At 46.0% G+C, this 22,179-nt stretch overlaps 1 protein-coding gene across 1 annotated transcript in view; it reads right to left on the bottom strand.

Moving 5' to 3' along the window:
- LOC149432915 (tetratricopeptide repeat protein 7B-like) overlaps positions 1 to 22,179 on the bottom strand; it is a gene marked incomplete at its 3' end in the record, with an annotated part of 95,068 nt that overhangs the window by 27,640 nt on the left and 45,249 nt on the right. Inside the window, exons 3-6 of the mRNA XM_089664813.1 lie at positions 18,855 to 18,933; positions 14,733 to 14,905; positions 8,666 to 8,729; positions 2,719 to 2,856 (exon numbers count right to left, since the gene is read on the bottom strand). Of these exons, the coding sequence (XP_089520939.1) occupies positions 2,719 to 2,856; positions 8,666 to 8,729; positions 14,733 to 14,905; positions 18,855 to 18,933 (454 nt within the window). The remainder of the gene's footprint in view (positions 1 to 2,718; positions 2,857 to 8,665; positions 8,730 to 14,732; positions 14,906 to 18,854; positions 18,934 to 22,179) is intronic.

Below are 22,179 nucleotides of genomic sequence, written 5' to 3' on the forward strand. Positions count from 1 at the left end.
CACTTCAGTTACAGTAACAATTTTTCTATCCTTTTGGGATAAAGGTTTTACTTGAATAAATAAAAGTTGATCATTGTAAGCACCCCCGTCAGTAGTAAATGGTTTGTCTGAACCCAGTAACTGCTACATCTACAGGAGAGCAAACAACAGACTTACAGACAGGATCACCAGGCGAAAATAGAAGAAAATCTAAAAAAGAAATAAAAAAAGAGAAGAACTAATGCAGCCATCACATCCAAGCTAAGAACTGGTAATATCGCTGTAGGCTCCATGTACCCGGGACACTTCTAAACGATGGAAACTGACTGCTGGAGAACATAGGTTAAAAAACGTCTGTTTAGCCCAGCAATGGGCAAACTACGGCCCGCGAGCCGTATACGGCCCGGCGGACCGTTTAATCCGGCCCGCGGAGCGTGATACATTGGCTGTCAGGATGTGTGTAGGCGGGGCAGCGTGAAGAACGTGAGGGGAGCTAGGCTCCTCTCACAGTCCGCCCTGAAGACTGGAATGGCGCGGGAACACGGCGAGAGGAACGTGCGGAGCAAAGGTAAGTGAATTGACACAGGGGGGACTTGGCTTACTACATGGGGGGAATAGTACTATGGGGGATGAAATAATATGGGGAATGAATTACTATATGGGGAATGAATTACTATATGGGGGATGAATTACTATATGGGGGATGAATTACTATATGGGGATGAATTACTATATGGGGGATGAATTACTATATGGGGGATGAATTACTATATGGGGGATGAATTACTATAGGGGGGATGAATTACTATATGGGGGATGAATTACTATGGGGGATGAATTACTATATGGGGGATGAATTACTATATGGGGGATGAATTACTATAGGGGGGATGAATTACTATATGGGGGATGAATTACTATGGGGGATGAATTACTATATGGGGGATGAATTACTATATGGGGGATGAATTAATATGGGGGATGAATTACTATATGGGGGATGAATTACTATGGGGGATGAATTACTAAGGGGGATGAATTACTATATGGGGGATGAATTACTATATGGGGGATGAATTACTATATGGGGGATGAATTACTATATGGGGGATGAATTACTATATGGGGGATGAATTACTATATGGGGGATGAATTACTATGGGGGATGAATTACTATATGGGGGATGAATTACTATGGGGGATGAATTACTATATGGGGGATGAATTACTATATGGGGGATGAATTAATATGGGGGATGAATTACTATATGGGGGATGAATTACTATGGGGGATGAATTACTATATGGGGGATGAATTACTATATGGGGGATGAATTACTATATGGGGGATGAATTACTATATGGGGGATGAATTACTATATGGGGGATGAATTACTATGGGGGATGAATTACTATATGGGGGATGAATTACTATATGGGGGATTAATTACTATGCTTACTATGGGGGAATATTACTATACTTACTATGGATGACACATACACATCATTCATCTACTCTTGGTCCGGCCCCCGGGTCCAATATATGAACCCATTGCGGCCCTCAAGTCAAAAAGTTTGCCCACCCCTGGTTTAGCCGCATTTGCATACTGCGTTTAGAAGCGTTTTTTTAAAGATAACCTCAGGAGACCTTCCAAAATGCCCAGAATGCACTGAAAAACAGTACAAAATTAACTATTTCAGACATTTTGTGACAAATAGAGAGAGCAGAAGCAGAGAGAGCAGTATGTGTTGAGATTAGCTGTATTTTTTTTTCTTGTGGTGTTTGGATGTTCCGGCTCATTTCTGTGCAGAAATTATTGCAGCCGTGTCTGACATATTTTCATTTATGTGAAACATCAAAGTATGGTGTGTCGGGTCCATCTGAGTACCGGGAAAACGCTTTGCATGCATTTTTCATGCTGTAAAAGGGCTCTGGACAGCATCTGGAAATGGAAGAGTTAAAAAAATTTTCCAATGGCAAACGCTTATAAATGCGGTTAGCCGCGTTTACGCGCTGATAAAATCTACTGCTGAACGCAAGTTTGGTGCGTTCAAAAAAAACGACTGTAAACTCAGCTGCCTGTAAAGGACTGTAAAGGACGATGTGTACACTGACACACAGGAAAACATTAGAGGCTGCTGAAAAAAATGCAGAAAAGCTCCTAAACGCTCCTATCAGCTGGAGTACGTGGCGCCTTAACCACTTGGCGCCGGCCAAACACAAATGTGCGGCCTCCCAGCGTCTGGGCCTATACACCAAGCGGCCGCACATTTGCATTCTATTAAAAAAGAAAACCATATGTGCTGAGAGCGCGTCCTGCGCGCTCCCAGCACACACGTTCCGTATTCATGGAAAGGTCCCGATCTCCTCTTGCGATAGGGACCTTTCCCGATCTTGTGACCGCCGTGACAGCAAATCACGGCGGTCACATGACTCTAAAACCCCGCCTCCCGGCTTCAGGAACCCTTAAAGGGCTGGGAGGCGCCGGCGCCAAGGGGTTAATATGTACAGCCTGAAGAAAGAAAACCGGAAAGGGGAGACACGATTGACACCTTTAAATATCAGAAGGGGGTGAATAAGGTTCAGGAGGGCAGCATTTCCATTATAGCGTGGGGCACGGCAGTGACACAAAATCTTCAGAACCGCAAGGTTGGAGAAAGTGTTGTCACCTTTCTCATGCTGCGCAGACAAATGACAAAGCGGCGTGATCTGTAGAACGTTACACACAAGACACTGACCTCTGAGAGCATTTCATACTGGCCTCTCCTGCCCAGTGCGATGGTCAGCAGGTCGTACACCACAGACGCACTCTGCAGACTGATAATCCGATCGTTTTTATGTTCCGGGATACGACTCAATACTGCGTCCCTGTTGGCCTGAAATAAGATGAATCATTAAAACGCAACAATTTCATTTATCAAAGAATTTCACTGATCACAGAATGGACGCTGCGCTTTGACCACTTCATGACCGAGGGTAGAACAAACCCAACGCCCGGAGCAGATTGTGCGACTTTGACGTGTTCGCAAAACTGGGCATATCATCGCAACTATCCAAGACGATTATTCCTTGTGAACAAACCAGGCTTTCATTTGGTGATACATGGGAACTGATATCTACTGATTTTTTTTTATTACCAAAAGAAAACTGGTCCAAAATAGTAAAAGATGTATTTTTTTGTTTAAATTTAGCTCCATAATCTATCACCAAAGAACAACCCAAAATAAATTCTGCTTCTGACGATCGCAGCATTACCACATACAGTGAAGGAAATAAGTATTTGATCCCCTTCACAAAACATGACTTAGTACTTGGTGGCAAATCCCTTGTTGGCCATCACAGAGGTCAAACATTTCCTGGAGTTGGCCCCCAGGTTCGCACACATCTCAGGAGGGATTTTGGCCCACTCCTCTTGGCAGATCCTCTCCAGGTCATTAAGGTTTGGTGGCTGACGTTTGGCAACTCGAAATTTCAGCTCCCTCCACAGATTTTCAATCGGAGGTGGTTTGAATAAGCTGGAAGAGTCTTAGCAATGTCCTAGCAACAAGGCAGGATGGGACAATGCCATCTCTGGGAGTTTTTCGACCAGGCTTTCCGTAAATGACCTATACCTACAGTGAAGGAAATAAGCATTTGCTCCCCTGCTGATTTTGAATGTTTGCCCCTCACAAAGGAATGATCGGTCTGAATATCGAATATTCGGTGTATTGTAACACCGAGAGACAGAATACAACAACAAATTCAGCAGAAATGCATCTAACAAATGATGACGGATCTGCATGTTCATGAGGGAAAGAAGGATTTGACCCCCTTCACAAAACATGATTTAGTACTTGGTGGCAAATCCCTTGCTGGCAATCACAGAGGTCAGACGTTTCCTGGAGTTGGCCCCCAGGTTCGCACATATCTCAGGAAAGATTTTGGCCCACTCCTCTTGGCAGATTCTCTCCAAGTCATTAAGGTTTGGTGGCTGACTGTCAGGGCAGGGCTGTGGAACGGACGGGTAGGCCTAGTGGCAGGGTAACGCACTGGCTGACGACAACCACCACCAACAGACCGAAGTCCCTCAGGGCGCGGAGTCTATGTCCCAGGCTGCCCTTCACCAGGGCCCCTGATGGTGGGGATGGACTTGACGCAGCCAGGTACCAGGTCGCGGCCCCCGAGACACCCCGGCTGCGGTAATGGCCGCCGCCAATGGCGTGTAGCTGGTGAGAATGACAATAGCGTAGTCAGGCTGGCCGGGTCGACAACAACGGGACAAAACGGTACAGAACAGTAGACAGAGAATCACAGGTCACGGGCCGGGTTCAGCAACGGAAGGTCAGATCGAAGGAAAACACAGAGAATGGTCTTAGTCACAAGCCGAGTCAGATACCAGAAGAGTCACGAGAGTATACACAGAGCTGTAGGAAGACAAAGACACAAGACACAAGTGCAAAGAGCATGTGCGGGCCACAGGCTTATATGTCATCAGCCACACCCCTCTGGGGGATGGACCTCAGAGACCTGAAAGCATAAAAGGATTCCCACCATGAACAGCAGAATCCAAGATGGACGCCAGCACATGGAGTAACAAAACTTCAGGGAAAAGGTAGGACCTTGACACTGACGTTTGGCAACTCGAACTTTCAGCTCCTCCACAGATTTTCAATCGGATGAAGGTCTGGAGACTGGCTAGGCCACTCCAGGACCTTAATGTGCTTCTTCTTGAGCCGCTCCTTTGTTGCCTTGGCTGTGTGTTTTGGGTCATTGTCATGCTGGAACACCCATCCACCACCCATTTTCAATGCCCTGGCTGAGGGAAGAAGGTTCTCACCCAAAATTTGATGGTACATTGCCCCGTCCATCGTCCCTTTGATGCGGTGCAGTTGACCTGTCCCCTTAGCAGAAAAACACCCCCAAAGCAGAATGTTCCCACCACCATGTTTCACAGTTGGGATGGTGTTCTTGGGGTCATAGGCAGCATTCCTCCTCCTCCAAACACGGCGAGTTAAGTTGATGCCAAGGAGCTGGATTTTGGTCTCCTCTGACCACAACACTTCCCACCAGTCCTCCTCTGCATCATTCAGATGTTCAGTGGCAGACTTCAGACGGGCCTGGACATGTGCTTTCTTGAGCAGAGGGACCTTGCGGGCACTGCAGGATTTCAGTCCTTGTCGGCGTAGTGTGTTACCAATTGTTTTCTTGGTGACTGTGGTCCCAGCTGCCTGGAGATCATTGACAAGATCCTCACGTGTAGTTCTGGGATGATTCCTCACTGTTCTCATGATCATTGACACTCCACGAGGTGAGATCTTGCATGGTGCACCAGACCTAGGGAGACTGACACTTGTTTTGTGTTTCTTCCATTTGTGAATAATTGCACCAACTGTTGTCACCTTCTCACCAAGCTGCTTGGTCTGTCTCACCAAGGTACTTGCATGAACATGCAAATCAGTGCATCATTTGTTAGACATTATTATTATTATTATTATACAGTATTTATATAGCGCCAAAGGCATGCATTTCTTTTGCATTTGTTGTTGCTCTTCTGTCTCTCAGTGTTACAATACACCGAACATTCGATTTGTAGACCGATCATTTCATTGTGAGTGGGCAAACATTCAACATCTGCAGGGAAGAAAATACACATTTCCTTCACTGTATGTTACATAGTGTGGTTGAAAAAAGACAAAAGTCCATCCAGTTCAACCATAAAAAAAAAAAAAAATAGTTATAATCCTACACCCACAGTTGATCCAGAGGAAGGTAAAAAAAAAAAAAAGATCCAATTTGATCCGGCAAGGGAAAAAAAATCGTATATTCTTTATAGGACCCATAATACCCATTTATTATGGGTCCTATAAAGAATATATGACTCTTTTATGTCAATAAATGGCTGTATTTTACTGTGTGGTCTCTTACTGTGCCCAAAGAATCCAATATTTCTGCCCTACTTAGGCTCAGTTCACACTAGCTTTGTCAACAGGCGTCAGACTGGCATTTGGGAAGCGTTTTTTAAGCTTCTCAAACCCCTATGAAAATTCTGCACATGGCAGCACAGGGCGCTGTTCACACTGAAGCGTTAGCGTCGTGGCAGAACTGACGCCTCATGTTGAGTCAGGTGGAGTTGAAGCCTCCCATTCAAGTCTATGGTGCCGCTCCTCAAACACCTGGCAGTTGCGACGCGGTTGTGGAGCGTTAATACCATTTAACTTCATTATAGGCATTTGTGGTGCGGTTTTAACGCTTGGAAAACGCCTATCAACCACCTCAAATCCGCGCACGGTGCGTCTGGGGTGCGTTTGAGGAGCGTTAAAGACACCTCCCAAATGCCTGTCAAACGCTATAGGGGCGTTTGGCAAGAGTTAGAAATAAAGTCAAGTGTGAACGAGCCCTTAGTGTCCGTACATTTTTTTTTCTTTGTTTCCAGTAGGATTTGGCACTAGGAAGCTTTTTTTTTTGTTTTTTTTCAAGGCAAAAACATTTTTTTTTTTAATCCAAGTATGAATTAGATGAACGTATTATAAATAATTATACCAATATGTTGTAAAATTTACAAAGGTTTGTCATTTTAATTGTAGTTTAACCACTTCCTGCCCTTAGAACATCCATGGATGTCCTGGGTTGGAGTGGTTATACCGGGACGATGCGTGCAGCTACAGGCATCATCTCAGAATTTACAGCCAGCGATTCTCTTTTATACAGAAGGGATTTAAATGGTTTAAACAGCCGCTTGATCACTTCTGCGCAAGGGGGTCCAGTTGATATACCAGTTATCTATTTGGTTCCTTATGCGGGCCATAGACGGGTCGAAAACCGGCTGTTTTTTATATAAAAAAAAAAGAAAAATCGGTCGTTCGATCGTCCGACGTTACCACCAACGGTAAAAAAAAAATTGGCCGATTTTCGTCCCGTCTACAGCCGGCATTTTTACTTCTGTCCCTTGCAGAGAGCTCCACTATTATATTTTACATGAATAAAGTCTTGCGGTTGCAACAATGTATCCATTTGTATCCATTTCAGATACAGATGGTTTTATTTGGATACAAATAGATACATTGTTGCAACCGCAATACTTTATTCATGTAAAATATAATAGCGGACTGGAATTCTTGTTCTTTTCTTCTTCTTTTTCTTATTTTTGCAGGTCACGGCTCATGCACATTTTTTATCGGTAAAACGATTGGTCGATTTGCCCACCATTGCCGGGAAAATTGGCCGATCATCAAAATCAGCCGCAAATTTTCCAACTTTACCGATAAAAAAAATGTGCCAAAACCCCAAAAAACGGCCGACCAATTAACCTACTAACGGTGCAAAAATGTTCGACCTGTCTATGGCCTGCATTAGAGTGTCTAATTATGTCTTTCCCTATATAAATATTTAGCCCCGGTTCCCACTTGTGGGCTGCCTTGCCTGCATTTTCCGTAAAAAAAAAAACCGGTGCACGCAATATTGATGAGCATGTGGCCACACCCAGGCAACAGAAATCAAATGCTTGATCAACTTCTGTCAAAGAAACATGTAATGCAGGCCATACATGGTTCAACCGATTTTCACTCTGTTAGTGGGGCAATGGCATCGGACGAGTTTCGTGGTTCCTCCCCATTTCGTTTATCGGGCATGCTGGAAAATTTGTGAAAAACGACAGATTTTCGAAATCATTGATGGCACCATCGGATTACAGAACGAACGACGTTTTGATTTTCGGACGTATGGGGCAGCACAGTGGCTAAATGGTTAGCACTTCTGCCTGACAGTACTCGGGTCATTGGTTCGAATCCCAACCATGGCACCACCTGCCTGGAGTTCGCATGTTCTCCCTGTGCCTGCGTGGGTTTCCTCCGGGTACTCCGGTTTCCTCCCACACTCCAAAGACATGCTGGTAGGTGAATTGGCTCCTGTCTAAATTGGCCCTAGTATGTGTATGTATGAATGTGAGTTAGGGACCTTAGATTGTACACCCCTTGAGGGTTAGGGATCTTAGATTGTACGCCCCTTGAGGGTTAGGGACCTTAGATTGTACGCCCCTTGAGGGTCAGGGACCTTAGATTGTACACCCCTTGAGGGTTAGGGACCTTAGATTGTACGCCCCTTGAGGGGTAGGGACCTTAGATTGTACGCCCCTTGAGGGGTAGGGACCTTAGATTGTACGCCCCTTGAGGGGTAGGGACCTTAGATTGTACGCCCCTTGAGGGGTAGGGACCTTAGATTGTACGCCCCTTGAGGGTTAGGGACCTTAGATTGTACGCCCCTTGAGGGTTAGGGACCTTAGAATGTACCCCCCCTTGAGGGGTAGGGACCTTAGATTGTACGCCCCTTGAGGGTTAGGGACCTTAGATTGTACGCCCCTTGAGGGTTAGGGACCTTAGAATGTACCCCCCTTGAGGGTTAGGGACCTTAGATTGTACGCCCCTTGAGGGTTAGGGACCTTAGATTGTACGCCCCTTGAGGGTTAGGGACTTTAGATTGTACGCCCCTTGAGGGTTAGGGACCTTAGATTGTACGCCCCTTGAGGGTTAGGGACCTTAGATTGTACGCCCCTTGAGGGTTAGGGACCTTAGATTGTACGCCCCTTGAGGGTTAGGGACCTTAGATTGTACGCCCCTTGAGGGTTAGGGACTGATGGGAATGTACAATATATATGTGAAGCGCTGCGTAAATTGATGGCGCCATATAAGTACCTGAAATAATAAATATTACCATAGATTCACTGATTAGCAGCAGTAACAGGGCCTCTTCGGTGTTCTCCTGAGGGCAGAAGATGCTGCAAGACAATGGAGGAAAGAAAAAAAAATGACATGAGTGCAGTAATCAGGCAGAATGATAAACGCAATGTAAATGCACATGTGCTGCTGTGTGCTTTGAATTCCGCTGCCATGAGGTTTTCACACTTTCTCCTTTTTAAAAGAGAAGTATGGGAATTAAATCAAACATTCATATTCACCTAGGCCAGGGGTGGGCAACCTGCGGCTCTCCAGCTGTTGCAGGACTACAAGTTCCATCGTGCCTCTGCAAGTCATAGCTGTAACTGTCAATTTTGCAATGTCTCATGGGAAATGTAGTTCCACAAAAGCTAGAGAGCCGCAGGTTGCCTACCCCTGACCTAGATGGTTGCAGCATTGACCCCATGCAGTAGCTGTCTCCCACCGGCTCTACACCAAGAACTGAGTGATCAAAGGCAGCCGATCGCTCAGTTCTCTGCACTGAGCACATAGAGGCGACAGTCAGGCACTGCTCTCTGCTCTGCCCCTCCAGTGCTCACTGGAGTGCTGGACTGTAGGGGATTGGCTAGCCCAGGGGTGGGCAACTGTGGCCCTCCAGCTGTTGGCGAACTAAAAGTCCCATCATGCCTCTGCCTTTGGGAGTCATGCTTGTAACAGTCAGTTTTGCAATGCCTCATGGGACTTGTAGTTCTACAACAGCTGGAGGGTCACAGTGTCCCACCCCTGGGCTAGCCAGTTTCCCATCAGCACACTGAGAGGCTGAGCCAGCTGCCGGTGATGCATCGGTACAGATCCAGATACAACTGAACCGGCTCTGTGGAGGTAGCGGCAGGCTGCATACGGATCACAACAGTGCAGAACTAAATGCATTTCTGTGACCCACAAGAGAAGTATGGCCGAAAGACCGTTGGCCGTACGTCTCCTTCAACTCATTGTGATGTCATTTTATTAATATGCGCTGCAGCATGTTGGTGTCCACTGCGCAAAAAGGGAACATGTTCCGATTTTGACCATCTCCCACCAACGCACGCTGATGTGAACGGAGCAAAAGAAAAGCAAGGCAATTAGCCTTGTCCTTGCAACAGGGCAGCTATAACGAGGCCCAACACAGCTACTGTGAATGGCCTCTTAAGCAGGCCATAGATTCTACAATCACTCGATTCTCCCATCAACACAGTCAGAGTTCATAGGGGAAGCCCCCCCTATTGTATTGTGCCGGCGGGGAGTCTTCCCTGCCGGCAAAACAGAATAATTGCCGGCTGCTATAGCCGTCTGCAGTGATCGCATGCAAAAAATCCAACAGGCTGGTTGCAATCAATGGATGGATTGACTTCAGTACAACCAGCCTGCCGACAGACGGATCGAATCTCAGCCAGTCCCTGCTAAACCGGCCGAGATTCGATCCATCTATGGCTGGCTTTAGTCTTACACAATTAGCGGAGTTAGCATAGCTTGGGTAAATGTGGCTGAACCAAACTAAAAGACAATTTTGTGCACCCTTCACCATACAGTGAAGGAAATAAGTATTTGATCCACTGCTGATTTTGAATGTTTGCCAACTCACAAAGAAATTACCGGTCTAAAAATCGAATGTTCGGTGTATTTTAACACAGAGACAGAATAGCAACAACAAATTCAAAAGAAACGCATGTCTAACAAATGATGCAGTGTTTGGAGGAGGAATGCTGCCTATGACCTCAAGAACACCATCCCAACTGTGAAACATGGTGGTGGAAACATTCTGCTTTGGGGGTGTTTTTCTGCTAAGGGGACAGGACAACTGCACTGCATCAAAGGGACGATGGACGGGGCAATGTACCATCAAATCTTGGGTGAGAACCTTCTTCCCTCAGCCAGGGCATTGAGAATGGGTGGTGGATGGGTGTTCCAGCATGACAATGACCCAAAACACAGGGCCAAGGCAACAAAGGAGCAGCTCAAGAAGCAGCACATTAAGGTCCTGGAGTGGCCTAGCCAGTCTCCAGACCTTCATCCGATTGAAAATCTGTGGAGGGAGCTGAAAGTTCGAGTTACCAAATGTCAGCCACCAAACCTTAATGACTTGGAGAGGATCTGCCAAGAGAAATGGGCCAAAATCCTTCCTGAGATGTGTGCGAACCTGGGGGCCAACTCCAGGAAACGTCTGACCTCTGTGATTGCCAACAAGGGATTGGCCACCAAGTACTAAGTCATGTTTTGTGAAGGGGATCAAATCCTTCTTTCCATCATGAACAAGCAGATCAGTCATCGTTTGTTAGACGCATTTCTGCTGAATTTGTTGTTGTATTCTGTCTCTCAGTGTTACAGCGAACATTCCATTGTTAGACCGATCATTTCTGTGTGAGGGGCGAACAGTCACCATCAGCCGGGGAGCAAATACGCATTTCCATCACTGTACATAGATTTTTATTTTTTTTTAAAAAGGTAAATAAATGTCTTTATTTTCCGAGGATCTGCTGGTTTGTGTGATATCACAGGCCCTCTTCCTCTGGTGGTGGACAAGTCCTGAATGCCAGGAGAGCTCGCTTGTGAGCTTAGGAAGCTAGATAATTAACCCCCAAAGGAGGATGCCCTTGATGCCTTGGGCTCACAGGAAGTTGGTTATATACAGTGGGTATAGAAAAGAATCATCCTCTTTAAAATAATCACTTTTTGTTGCTTTGCTGCCTGAAATGAAGACAGACACAGTTTTTGTTTTATCCAGCTGCATTTACTTAGTGCAACTTATAACATTCAAGTGAAAGATAGAACACCAATATGTCAGAATTGGTAGCTTTATGCAGGCCATAGATGGGTTGAAAATCGGCCGATTTTTTGGCCGAAAATAAAATCGGCCGATTTTCGGATCATTAGTGGGTTAATAGGTCGGCCGTTTTTCGGTATTTTGGAAGATTTTTTTTATCTGTAAAGTTTGAAAAAAAATGTCTGATTTTGCTGATCGGCCGATTTTCGCGGCAATGATGGGCAAATCGGCCGATCTTTTTACCGATAAAAAATCTGCGCATGAGAACTGACCTGCAAGAGGAAGACAAAAAGAAGAAGAGGATGAAGAAGAGGAAGAAGAAGAAGAAGAGAAAGAAGAAGAAGAAGAGGATGAAGAAGAAGAAGAAGAGGATGAAGAAGAAGAAGAGGATGAAGAAGAAGAAGAGGATGAAGAAGAAGAAGAGGATGAAGAAGAGGAAGAGGATGAAGAAGAGGAAGAGGATGAAGAAGAAGAAGAGGATGAAGAAGAAGAAGAGGATGAAGAAGAAGAAGAGGATGAAGATGAAGAAGAGGATGAAGAGGAAGAAGAGGATGAAGAGGAAGAAGAAGAAGAGGATGAAGAAGAAGAAGAGGATGAAGAAGAAGAGGATGAAGAAGAAGAATTCCAGGCCCGCAAAAAGTGTCCCTGCAGAGAGCTCCTCTATTTCTTTGACATTTATAGCGGCTGCAACATTGTATCTATTTGTTTCCGAATAAAAACATCTGTATCCGAAATGGATACAAATAGATACATTGTTGCAGCTGCTATAAATGTCAAAGAACTGTCAAAGAAATAGCGGAGCTCTCTGCAGAGACACTTTTTGCCGGCTGTAGACGGGATGAAAATCGGCCGATTTTTTTTTTACCGCTCCTGGTAACATCGGCTGATTGAACGACCGATTTTTCTTTTTTTTAAAGAAAAATCGTCCGGTTTTCTACCCATCTATGGCCCGCGTGAGTTGTTCATTAACATTTCTTTTGTTTCCAAGGGTGGGAAAGGTGTCTGGTGGAGGGAGTCATTATGGCCACCTGGCAGGGGGTCTTCATGAGGAACTTGAGGTGTGAATGGTCTTTAACATATCTTTTGTTTCCAAGGGTGGGAGAGGTCTGAGGTATGAATGGTCATTAACATGTTTTGTTTCCAAGGGTGGAAGAGGTCTGAGGTGTGAATTGGTGATTACTATGTGTGAGGAGCTTGGTAGGAACATCCTGTGTTCAGTGTTTTGTCCATTTGAGTACCTTGAAAACACTTTGCATGCATTTTACATGATGAAAAAAAGGCTCTGAACAACATCGAGAACTGGAAGAGTTAAAAAAAAATTTCAAACACTTATAAACACGATTTGCCACATTTACAACGCTGATAAAATCGACTGCTGAACGCAAGTTTTCTGAGTTCAAAAAAACAACTGTAAACTCAAATGCCTGTAAACGACTGTAAATGAAGATGTGTACATGGACAAATAGGAAAACATTAGGGAGAGTTCAGGGGCTGTGGAAAAAAACGTTGAACAGATCCTAAACGTGAGTTTATCAGCTGCAGTGTACATGAGCCCTAAACGATATGTCTGGCAGAAATTCAATCCAGCTCACCATCCAAATCCCACCATTCGTACAGTAAAGCATGGAGGTGGTAATGTCCTGTTATGGGGGGTTTCTCTGCAGCAGGGACTGAAGCACTTGTCAGGATAGAAGGAAAAATGGACGGGGCAAAATACCATCACATTCTGGAGGAAAATTTGCTGCCCTTTGCCAGAAAGGTGTCACTGGAAAAAAGGATGACAATGAGCCAAAGCACACAGCGACCATGAGCCCACAGTGGTTGGAGGAGAAAAAGGGGAATGTCCTGGCATGGCTGAGTCAGAGCCCAGACTTCAACCCCATTGAAAATCTGTGGAATGACCACAAACCATCAGCATCAAATTGAACTGAACTTGGGCAGTTCTGCAAAGAAGAAGTTCGGGCAAATATTGCAAAGTCTAGGTGTGAGGTAGAGACAAATCCCAATCAGGGGCGGACTGACCATTTGGAAACTTGGGCACTGCCCGAGGGCCCGGGGTCAGTAGGGGGCCCCATGAGATGCCCCTGGTACCTTTTTCATAGGCTTTTTTGAGTTTGGGCAAGGACACAGGGACCCCATGATCCCCTATTGCCAGGGGGCCCCATGCTTTGTCAGCCCCCCCCCCCCTGATCCCAACAGACTAAAGGCTGGAATTAAAGCAAAAAGGGGGTTTAACAAAATAATGACAAAAGGGGGGGATCCTTTTTCCAACTCAGCGATTCCATGTGATTTTTTTTTCTGACATGTTAGTGTTATATCTTTCCCTTGGATGTTATAAGTTATACAGCTGGATAAAACAAAAACTGTATCTGTCTTCATTTCAGGCTGCAAAGCAACAAACAGGGATTTTTATTTTTTTTTTAAAGGGGAGGGTGATTCTTTTCTATACCCACCATAATACTGGGTGTCACTTACCCCCCAACAGGAGCAGCTCTGGATTGAAGAGTGGTAAGCCTGTGGGGGGACAGCACCAGAGATAGGGTGAGTATTGTAGTGAGAGCTGCTTTTTATTACTGCAAAACAATATTCTATAAAATTGTGTAGCGCTCCATTACTATTCCCAATTGTGATGTGTGAAAATAAAATTTCAATATAAATTAACTTAATTTAAATGAATATATTTATTTTTATAATAAATATTTTTTTTTTATTTTAATTTATTATAAAAAGAAATGTGTGAAATTTTTTTTTAATACAAATTAATTTAAAATTAATATATTTCTTTTTATAATAAATTATTTTTTTTTATTTTAATTATAAAAAGAAATGTGTGAATTTTTTTTTTTAATATAAATTAATTTAAATGAATATATTTCTTTTTATAATAAATTAAAATAAAAAAAAATAATTTATTATAAAAAGAAATATATTCATTTAAATTAAGTTAATTTATATTGAAATTTTATTTTCACACATCACAATTGGGAATAGTAATGGAGCGCTACACAATTTTATAGAATATAGTTTTACAGTAACACATTATAATGAGCATGTGGAGGGTGTAAGCGAACCACAAAAATATTGTTTATTGGAATAACAATTTATAATTTTAAAAATACACCATAGTAGCTCACAAGCACTATAAATATTTATTCTTTTTATTACTGCTGCATGGCAAAAGATTTAAAATTTTTTTTTTCTTGAAGCTGGAGTTGGGCTTTAAGCTGTTAGGAATGACATGAGATAAAAACAGGAGGACGGGGGCCAGCGAATGGTTGTAACAGAGAGATCTGCTACTTACCTTTCCCCAGAGTAAAGCCAGGGCCTCCGGCTTAGTGCATAGCTCTTTGTGTTGTGACCTTGATGCAGCGGGTCATCTAAGGGGGACTGGTTGGGTGGTTGTTCTAATGGGTTCCAGTAACTCTGTTCAGACATCCCTCGTAGGAGGATCTCGGCTAGCTGCCTGGCTATCGTCTGCGAGGAAGAAATTCACATTTCATATAACGGAACTTCAAAAGATGGGTACAAAGATTCATGAGAGCGTCATACTAACATGCATGGAGGGGGGAATATGGAGGGGGTATATGGAGGGGGTATATGAACAGAGGAATATGGAGGGGGTAAATGGACAGGGGAATATGGAGGGGGGAATATGGACGGGGGAATATGGACAGGGGAATATAGAGGGGGGAATATGGAGGGGGGAATATGGAGGGGGGAATATGGAGGGGGGAATATGGACAGGGGAATATGGACAGGGGAATATGGAGGGGGGAAAATGGACAGGGGAATATAGAGGGGGGAATATGGACGGGGGAATATGGACGGGGGAATATGGAGGGGGGAATATGGAGGGGGTATATGGACAGGGGAATATGGAGGGGGGAATATGGAGGGGGTATATGGACAGGGGAATATGGAGGGGGGAATATGGAGGGGGAAATATGGAAGGGGGAATACAGTATGGAGGGGGGAATATGGAGGGGGTATATGGACAGGGGAATATGGAGGGGGGAATATGGACAGGGGAATACAGTATGGAGGGGGTATATGGACAGGAGAATATGGAGGGGGGAATATGGACGGGGGGAATATGGACAGGGGAATACAATATGGAGGGGGGAATACAGTATGGAGGGGGGAATATGGAGGGGGTATATGGACAGGGGAATATGGAGGGGGGAATATGGACGGGGGAATATGGACGGGGGAATATGGACGGGAGAATACAGTATGGAGGGGGAATACAGTATGAAGGGGGGAATATAGATGGGGGAATACAGTATGGAGGGGGGAATATAGATGGGGGATTACAGTATGGAGGGGGGAATATGGACGGTGGAATACAGTATGGAGGGGGGAAAATGGACGGGGAATACAGTATGGAGGGGGGAATATGGATGGGAGAATACAGTATGGAGGGGGGAATACAGTATGGAGTGGGTATATGGAGTGTGATATCCAGTATGGAGGGGGGTATATGGAGGGGGTATATGGAGGGGGTATATGGAGTGTGGTATACAGTATGGAGGGGGGTATATGGAGGGGGGAATACAGTATGGAGGGGGATATATGGAGGGGGTAAATGGAAGGGGGAATACAGTATGGAGGGGGGTATATGGACGGGGGAATACAATATGGAGGGGGTATATGGAAGGGGGGGGGCAGTCTGGGTGGGACCTCCGGACACATCCAGTAACAATCCTCATGTAACATCTGAGCCCGGACGGTATGGGCAGCAGACGGCACCTGTCAATAAGCTCTTAATCCAGAGTCAGAAGAGCACATTTTACAGTTAAGTACTAGAACAGCAGACTGCGGGACACACTTGGGAGGAGGCAGCAGGAATTCATGGGGCTCGGCAAACCTGGAAATGGATTGGCCTGGGTCACAGATAAGTATTTGGACGCTATTATTAGCTAAATGTAGACAGCACGGGGTGGGAAACCATCCTCTGGGCCATGGGTCTGCTTTAATGACTAGTGTTTGGTTGGCATAGTACCGATCAGTGCTAATCAACTTACTAGAATTAGGAGGCCTCAACTGTGGCTCCCAACATCCCCAGAGGGCTTATATAATATTCAGTATATTTAATGTTATAGGACATTGTCAGAGACTGAGGACATATTGCAGGAGGTGGTGAGAAACTAGAGACATTCTACAGGAGATGGTCAGAGACTGCAGACATACAGCAGGAGATGGTCAGAGACTGCAGACATACAGCAGGAGATGGTCAGAGACTGCGGACACGCTACAGGAGATGGTCAGAGACTGCGGACACGCTACAGGAGATGGTCAGAGACTGCAGACACGCTACAGGAGATGGTCAGAGACTGCAGACATGCTACAGGAGATGGTCAGAGACTGCAGACATGCTACAGGAGATGGTCAGAGACTGCAGACATGCTACAGGAGATGGTCAAAGCCTAGAGATATACTACAGGAGATGGTCAGAGACTGCAGACATGCTACAGGAGATGGTCAGAGACTGCAGACATGCTACAGGAGATGGTCAGAGACTGCAGACATGCTACAGGAGATGGTCAGAGACTGCAGACATGCTACAGGAGATGGTCAGAGACTGCAGACATGCTACAGGAGATGGTCAGAGACTGCAGACATGCTACAGGAGATGGTCAGAGACTGCAGACATGCTACAGGAGATGGTTAGATACTAAGGGCATGCCACAGGAGATGGTCAGATACTGATGACATGCTACAGGAGATGGTCAGATACTGAGGACTTGCTACAGGAAATGGTCAGAGACTGAGGACATGCTACAGGAGATGGTCAGATACTGAGGACATGCTACAGGAGATGGTCAGAGACTGAGGACATGCTACAGGAGATGGTCAGATACTGAGGACATGCTACAGGAGATGGTCAGATACTGAGGACATGCTACAGGAGATGGTCAGATACTGAGGACATGCTACAGGAGATGGTCAGATACTGAGGACATGCTACAGGAGATGGTCAGATGCTGAGGACATGCTACAGGAGATGGTCAGATGCTGAGGGCATGCTACAGGAGATGGTCAGATGCTGAGGGCATGCTACAGGAGATGGTCAGATGCTGAGGGCATGCTACAGGAGATGGTCAGATGCTGAGGGCATGCTACAGGAGATGGTCAGATGCTGAGGGCATGCTACAGGAGATGGTCAGATGCTGAGGGCATGCTACAGGAGATGGTCAGATACTGAGGGCATGCTACAGGAGATGGTCAGATGCTGAGGGCATGCTACAGGAGATGCTCAGATACTGAGGGCATGCTACAGGAGATGGTCAGAGACTGAGGAGATGCTACAGGAGATGGTCAGATACTGAGGACATGCTGCAGGAGATGGTTAGAGACTGCAGACATACTACAGGAGAGGGTCAGAGACTGCAGACATACTACAGGAGATGGTCAGAGGCTGCAGACATACTACAGGAGATGGTCAGAGGCTGCAGACATACTACAGGAGATGGTCAGAGGCTGCAGACATACTACAGGAGATGGTCAGAGGCTGCAGACATGCTACAGGAGATGGTCAGAGACTGCAGACATAGTACAGGAGATGGGCAGAGGCTGCAGACATAGTACAGGAGATGGGCAGAGGCTGCAGACATACTACAGGAGATGGTCAGAGGCTGCAGACATACTACAGGAGATGGTCAGAGGCTGCAGACATACTACAGGAGATGGTCAGAGACTGCAGACATACTACAGGAGATGGTCAGAGGCTGCAGACATGCTACAGGAGATGGTCAGAGACTGCAGACATCCTACAGGAGATGGGCAGAGGCTGCAGACATACTACAGGAGATGGGCAAAGGCTGCAGACATACTACAGGAGATGGTCAGAGGCTGCAGACATACTACAGGAGATGGTCAGAGGCTGCAGACATACTACAGGAGATGGTCAGAGGCTGCAGACATACTACAGGAGATGGTCAGAGACTGCAGACATACTACAGGAGATGGTCAGAGGCTGCAGACATGCTACAGGAGATGGTCAGAGACTGCAGACATACTACAGGAGATGGTCAGAGGCTGCAGACATGCTACAGGAGATGGTCAGAGACTGCAGACATCCTACAGGAGATGGGCAAAGGCTGCAGACATACTACAGGAGATGGGCAAAGGCTGCAGACATACTACAGGAGATGGTCAGAGACTGTGGACAGGAGATGGTTAAGCACTGGGGACATGTTAGATGAGACTGCTAGTAGTTACTACCATTAAAGCCTCTACAAACCAGTGCTACCAGTGTCAATACTGGCTTTTAGGGCCACATGCAAACCTCCAGTACCTAATGCATGGCGGCCCTCAGGTCACAAGTTGGGGACCAGGGTTCTAAATAGCGCTCCTATACCATAACAAAATACAGGACATCAAACAGAGGTCTAAGCAGGACAACACAAAGTATTCCTCTCACCATCCTCAGGTTCTGCGTGGTTCTGGTCTCTACAGCCCTCAGGATTTCCCGGAATCTGCCCACTCCTCGTGTCAAGTTCCTGGGATTAGGAGAAAATTAATTACTTTTTACCCTCCATTACAGAGCGCCTCTGCTGGACTCCTATGACTACATCAGGCCATTCAGAGGAGGCCTTACCTTCTATCTACAGAATGGAGATTACCATCCCACAGCCTGACGGAGCACACTGAATATATACTACATTCTCCTACCAACAAGAAAACACTCGTCTAAAATATCCAAAACGAGGAGAAATATTGAGCAAATGACTGTCTGTGTATTGCCCAAAACAGTATTTTCAACCCGGCTTATGCCAAAGTTCCTTTATGTGAACATTTTAGATACAAATTACACACAGAGAATACGGCAAAGTGGAAAAGCTCTTGGGTTCTTGAAGCTGCAGCCAGTCAGATAGAACCCGTGGGAAATCATGGGCAGCACAGCGGCTAAATGGTTAGCAGTACTCAGATCGTTGGTCCAAATCCTAACCATGGCACCACCTGCCTGGAGTTTGCATGTTCTCCCTGTGCCTGCGTGGGCTTCCTTGGGGTATTCAGGTCTCCTCCCACACTCCAAAGACATGCTGGTAGGTGAATTGGCTCCTGTATAAATTGTCCCTAGTATGTGTATGTATGAATGTGAGTTAGGGACCTTAGATTGTACACCCCTTGAGGGTTAGGGACCTTAGATTGTACGCCCCTTGAGGGTTAGGGTTCTTAGATTGTACGCCCCTTGAGGGTTAGGGACCATAGATTGTACGCCCCTTGAGGGTTAGGGACCTTAGATTGTACGCCCCTTGAGGGTTAGGGTTCTTAGATTGTACGCCCCTTGAGGGTTAGGGACCATAGATTGTACGCCCCTTGAGGGTTAGGGACCTTAGATTGTACGCCCCTTGAGGGTTAGGGACCTTAGATTGTACGCCCCTTGAGGGTTAGGGTTCTTAGATTGTACGCCCCTTGAGGGTTAGGGACCATAGATTGTACGCCCCTTGAGGGTTAGGGACCATAGAATGTACACCCCTTGAGGGTTAGGGACCTTAGATTGTACGCCCCTTGAGGGTTGGGGACCTTAGATTGTACGCCCCTTGAGGGTTAGGGACCTTAGATTGTACCCCCCTTGAGGGTTAGGGACCTTAGATTGTACGCCCCTTCAGGGTTAAGGACCTTAGATTGTACGCCCCGTGAGGGTTAGGGACCTTAGATTGTACACCCCTTGAGGGTTAGGGACCTTAGATTGTACACCCCTTAAGGGTTAGGGACCTTAGATTGTACACCCCTTGAGGGACAGGGACCTTAGATTGTACGCCCCTTGAGGGTTAGGGACCTTAGATTGTACGCCCCTTGAGGGTTAGGGCCCTTAGATTGTACTCCCCTTGAGGGTTAGGGACCTTAGATTGTACGCCCCTTGAGGGTTAGGGACCTTAGATTGTACGCCCCTTGAGGGTTAGGGACCTTAGATTGTACACCCCTTGAGGGACAGGGACCTTAGATTGTACGCCCCTTGAGGGTTAGGGACCTTAGATTGTACGCCCCTTGAGGGTTAGGGACCTTAGATTGTACACCCCTTGAGGGACAGGGACCTTAGATTGTACGCCCCTTGAGGGTTAGGGACCTTAGATTGTACGCCCCTTGAGGGTTAGGGACTAATGTGACTGTACAATATATATGTAAAGTGCTGTGGAAATTGACGACGCTATATAAGTACCTGAAATAAATAATAAATAACTTTCAATCTTGCAATGCCTCATGGGACTTGTAGTTTGGCAACAGCTGGAGGGCCGCCACTTTGACACCCGTGTTTTACATGAATGAATAAAAGCAAAACATTGTAAGCACCCCCGGTCAGTGATAAATGGTTTGTCCCATCCCTGTAACTGCAAGAGAGCTTTTCTGTTGAAAAACAACAGACTTACTGGCTGGATCACCAGATGAAAACAGAAAAAAAAAAAACTTATAAAAAAGAAAACTAATGCAGCCATCACATCTAAGAACTAATAAGCAGCAACATAATAAATGAATGTTTTCGGGTTTAATACCACACAGACAGCATGTGGTTCCTATCGGCAAAGCTGATGAAATAACATGTAATCCATCAAAAAAGGAGAATTGTGGTAATAAAATCCCCGCAGGCAGAACGGTGCCGCAGAGCAGCGAACAATCATCCATTTTATTGCTGGCATTGAAGTACACATCCAGCGGTATCGCTGTTCACGCTGCCACGGCAGAGATGGCACATAGGGTGGTGATGGAGATGTCTGGGGAAGAGGAGCGCCCATTCATCATTACTAGTGTAGCTCTGCTCCAGGCATGACCCAAGGACTCAGTGCCTGGGACAGCATCGTTGTAGGACGCCCATTGCATACAGCCAACCATTTTCAGCCAGCTCTGGTCCAGTCATGTGATCTGGCTCCCCTGTGTCAGCCAGTGGCAGCTGCAGGGGACAGGCAGGAGTTCCGGCGACAGATGGAACCTATGGCAGGCCGTAGACGGTTCGTTTATTGGCCGAATAGCGAAAAATCGGTCGTTCTGTTGCCACAAATGCTTACGAAAATCGGCCGTTTTTCGTAAATTTTCCAGCATGACCGATAAAAGAAACGAGGAGGAACCGCGAAAATCGCCTGACGACATTGCCCCACTAACGGTGCGAATATCGGCCGATTGTTCTTTCGGGCGAAAATTCGGGCAATAAACGAGCAGTCTATGGCCTGCATAAGGGTGACATCACCGCTCCAGGCTTTACTGAGGCAGGCCATAGACGGTTCGTTTATCGGCCGAATTTTTGTCCGAAAGAATAATTGGCCGATATTCGCACCGTTCGTGGGGCAAGGTCGTCGGCTGATGTTCGCGGTTCCTCCTTGTTTCTTTTATCGGTCATGCTGGAAAAGTTATGAAAAACAGATGATTTTTGTAAGCATTGGTGGCAACAGAATGACCGATTTTTCATTTTTCGGCCGAAAATTCAGCCGATAAACGAACCGTCTATAGCCTGCATTAGCCATTGTCGGAGTGCTCTCTTCTTTCTCCTGCAGCCGCCGCTGGCTGCCGCCAGTGATCACATGACCAGAGCAGGCTGAGAATAGGTAAGTATACACATCTATCTTACACAGGTTACTTAGCAGAGGTGCTGGGAGGGGGAGTACTGCACAGAGTGGCCCCAAACCTCCTCTTCTGGGGTCCCCCACCGACACTCCTGGCTCCTCTCCTTCTGGATGTGCCACCATAGAAAGCTGCTTCCTATGGTGGCAAACCCGTGGGCTGGATCCTGAGCTGAACTGCTTGCAGCCATA

This window comes from Staurois parvus, unplaced genomic scaffold (genome assembly GCF_062004578.1).
Source record: "Staurois parvus isolate SC_StPar_1 unplaced genomic scaffold, SC_StPar_1.0 ptg002049l, whole genome shotgun sequence".
NCBI classification, from domain to species: domain Eukaryota; kingdom Metazoa; phylum Chordata; class Amphibia; order Anura; family Ranidae; genus Staurois; species Staurois parvus.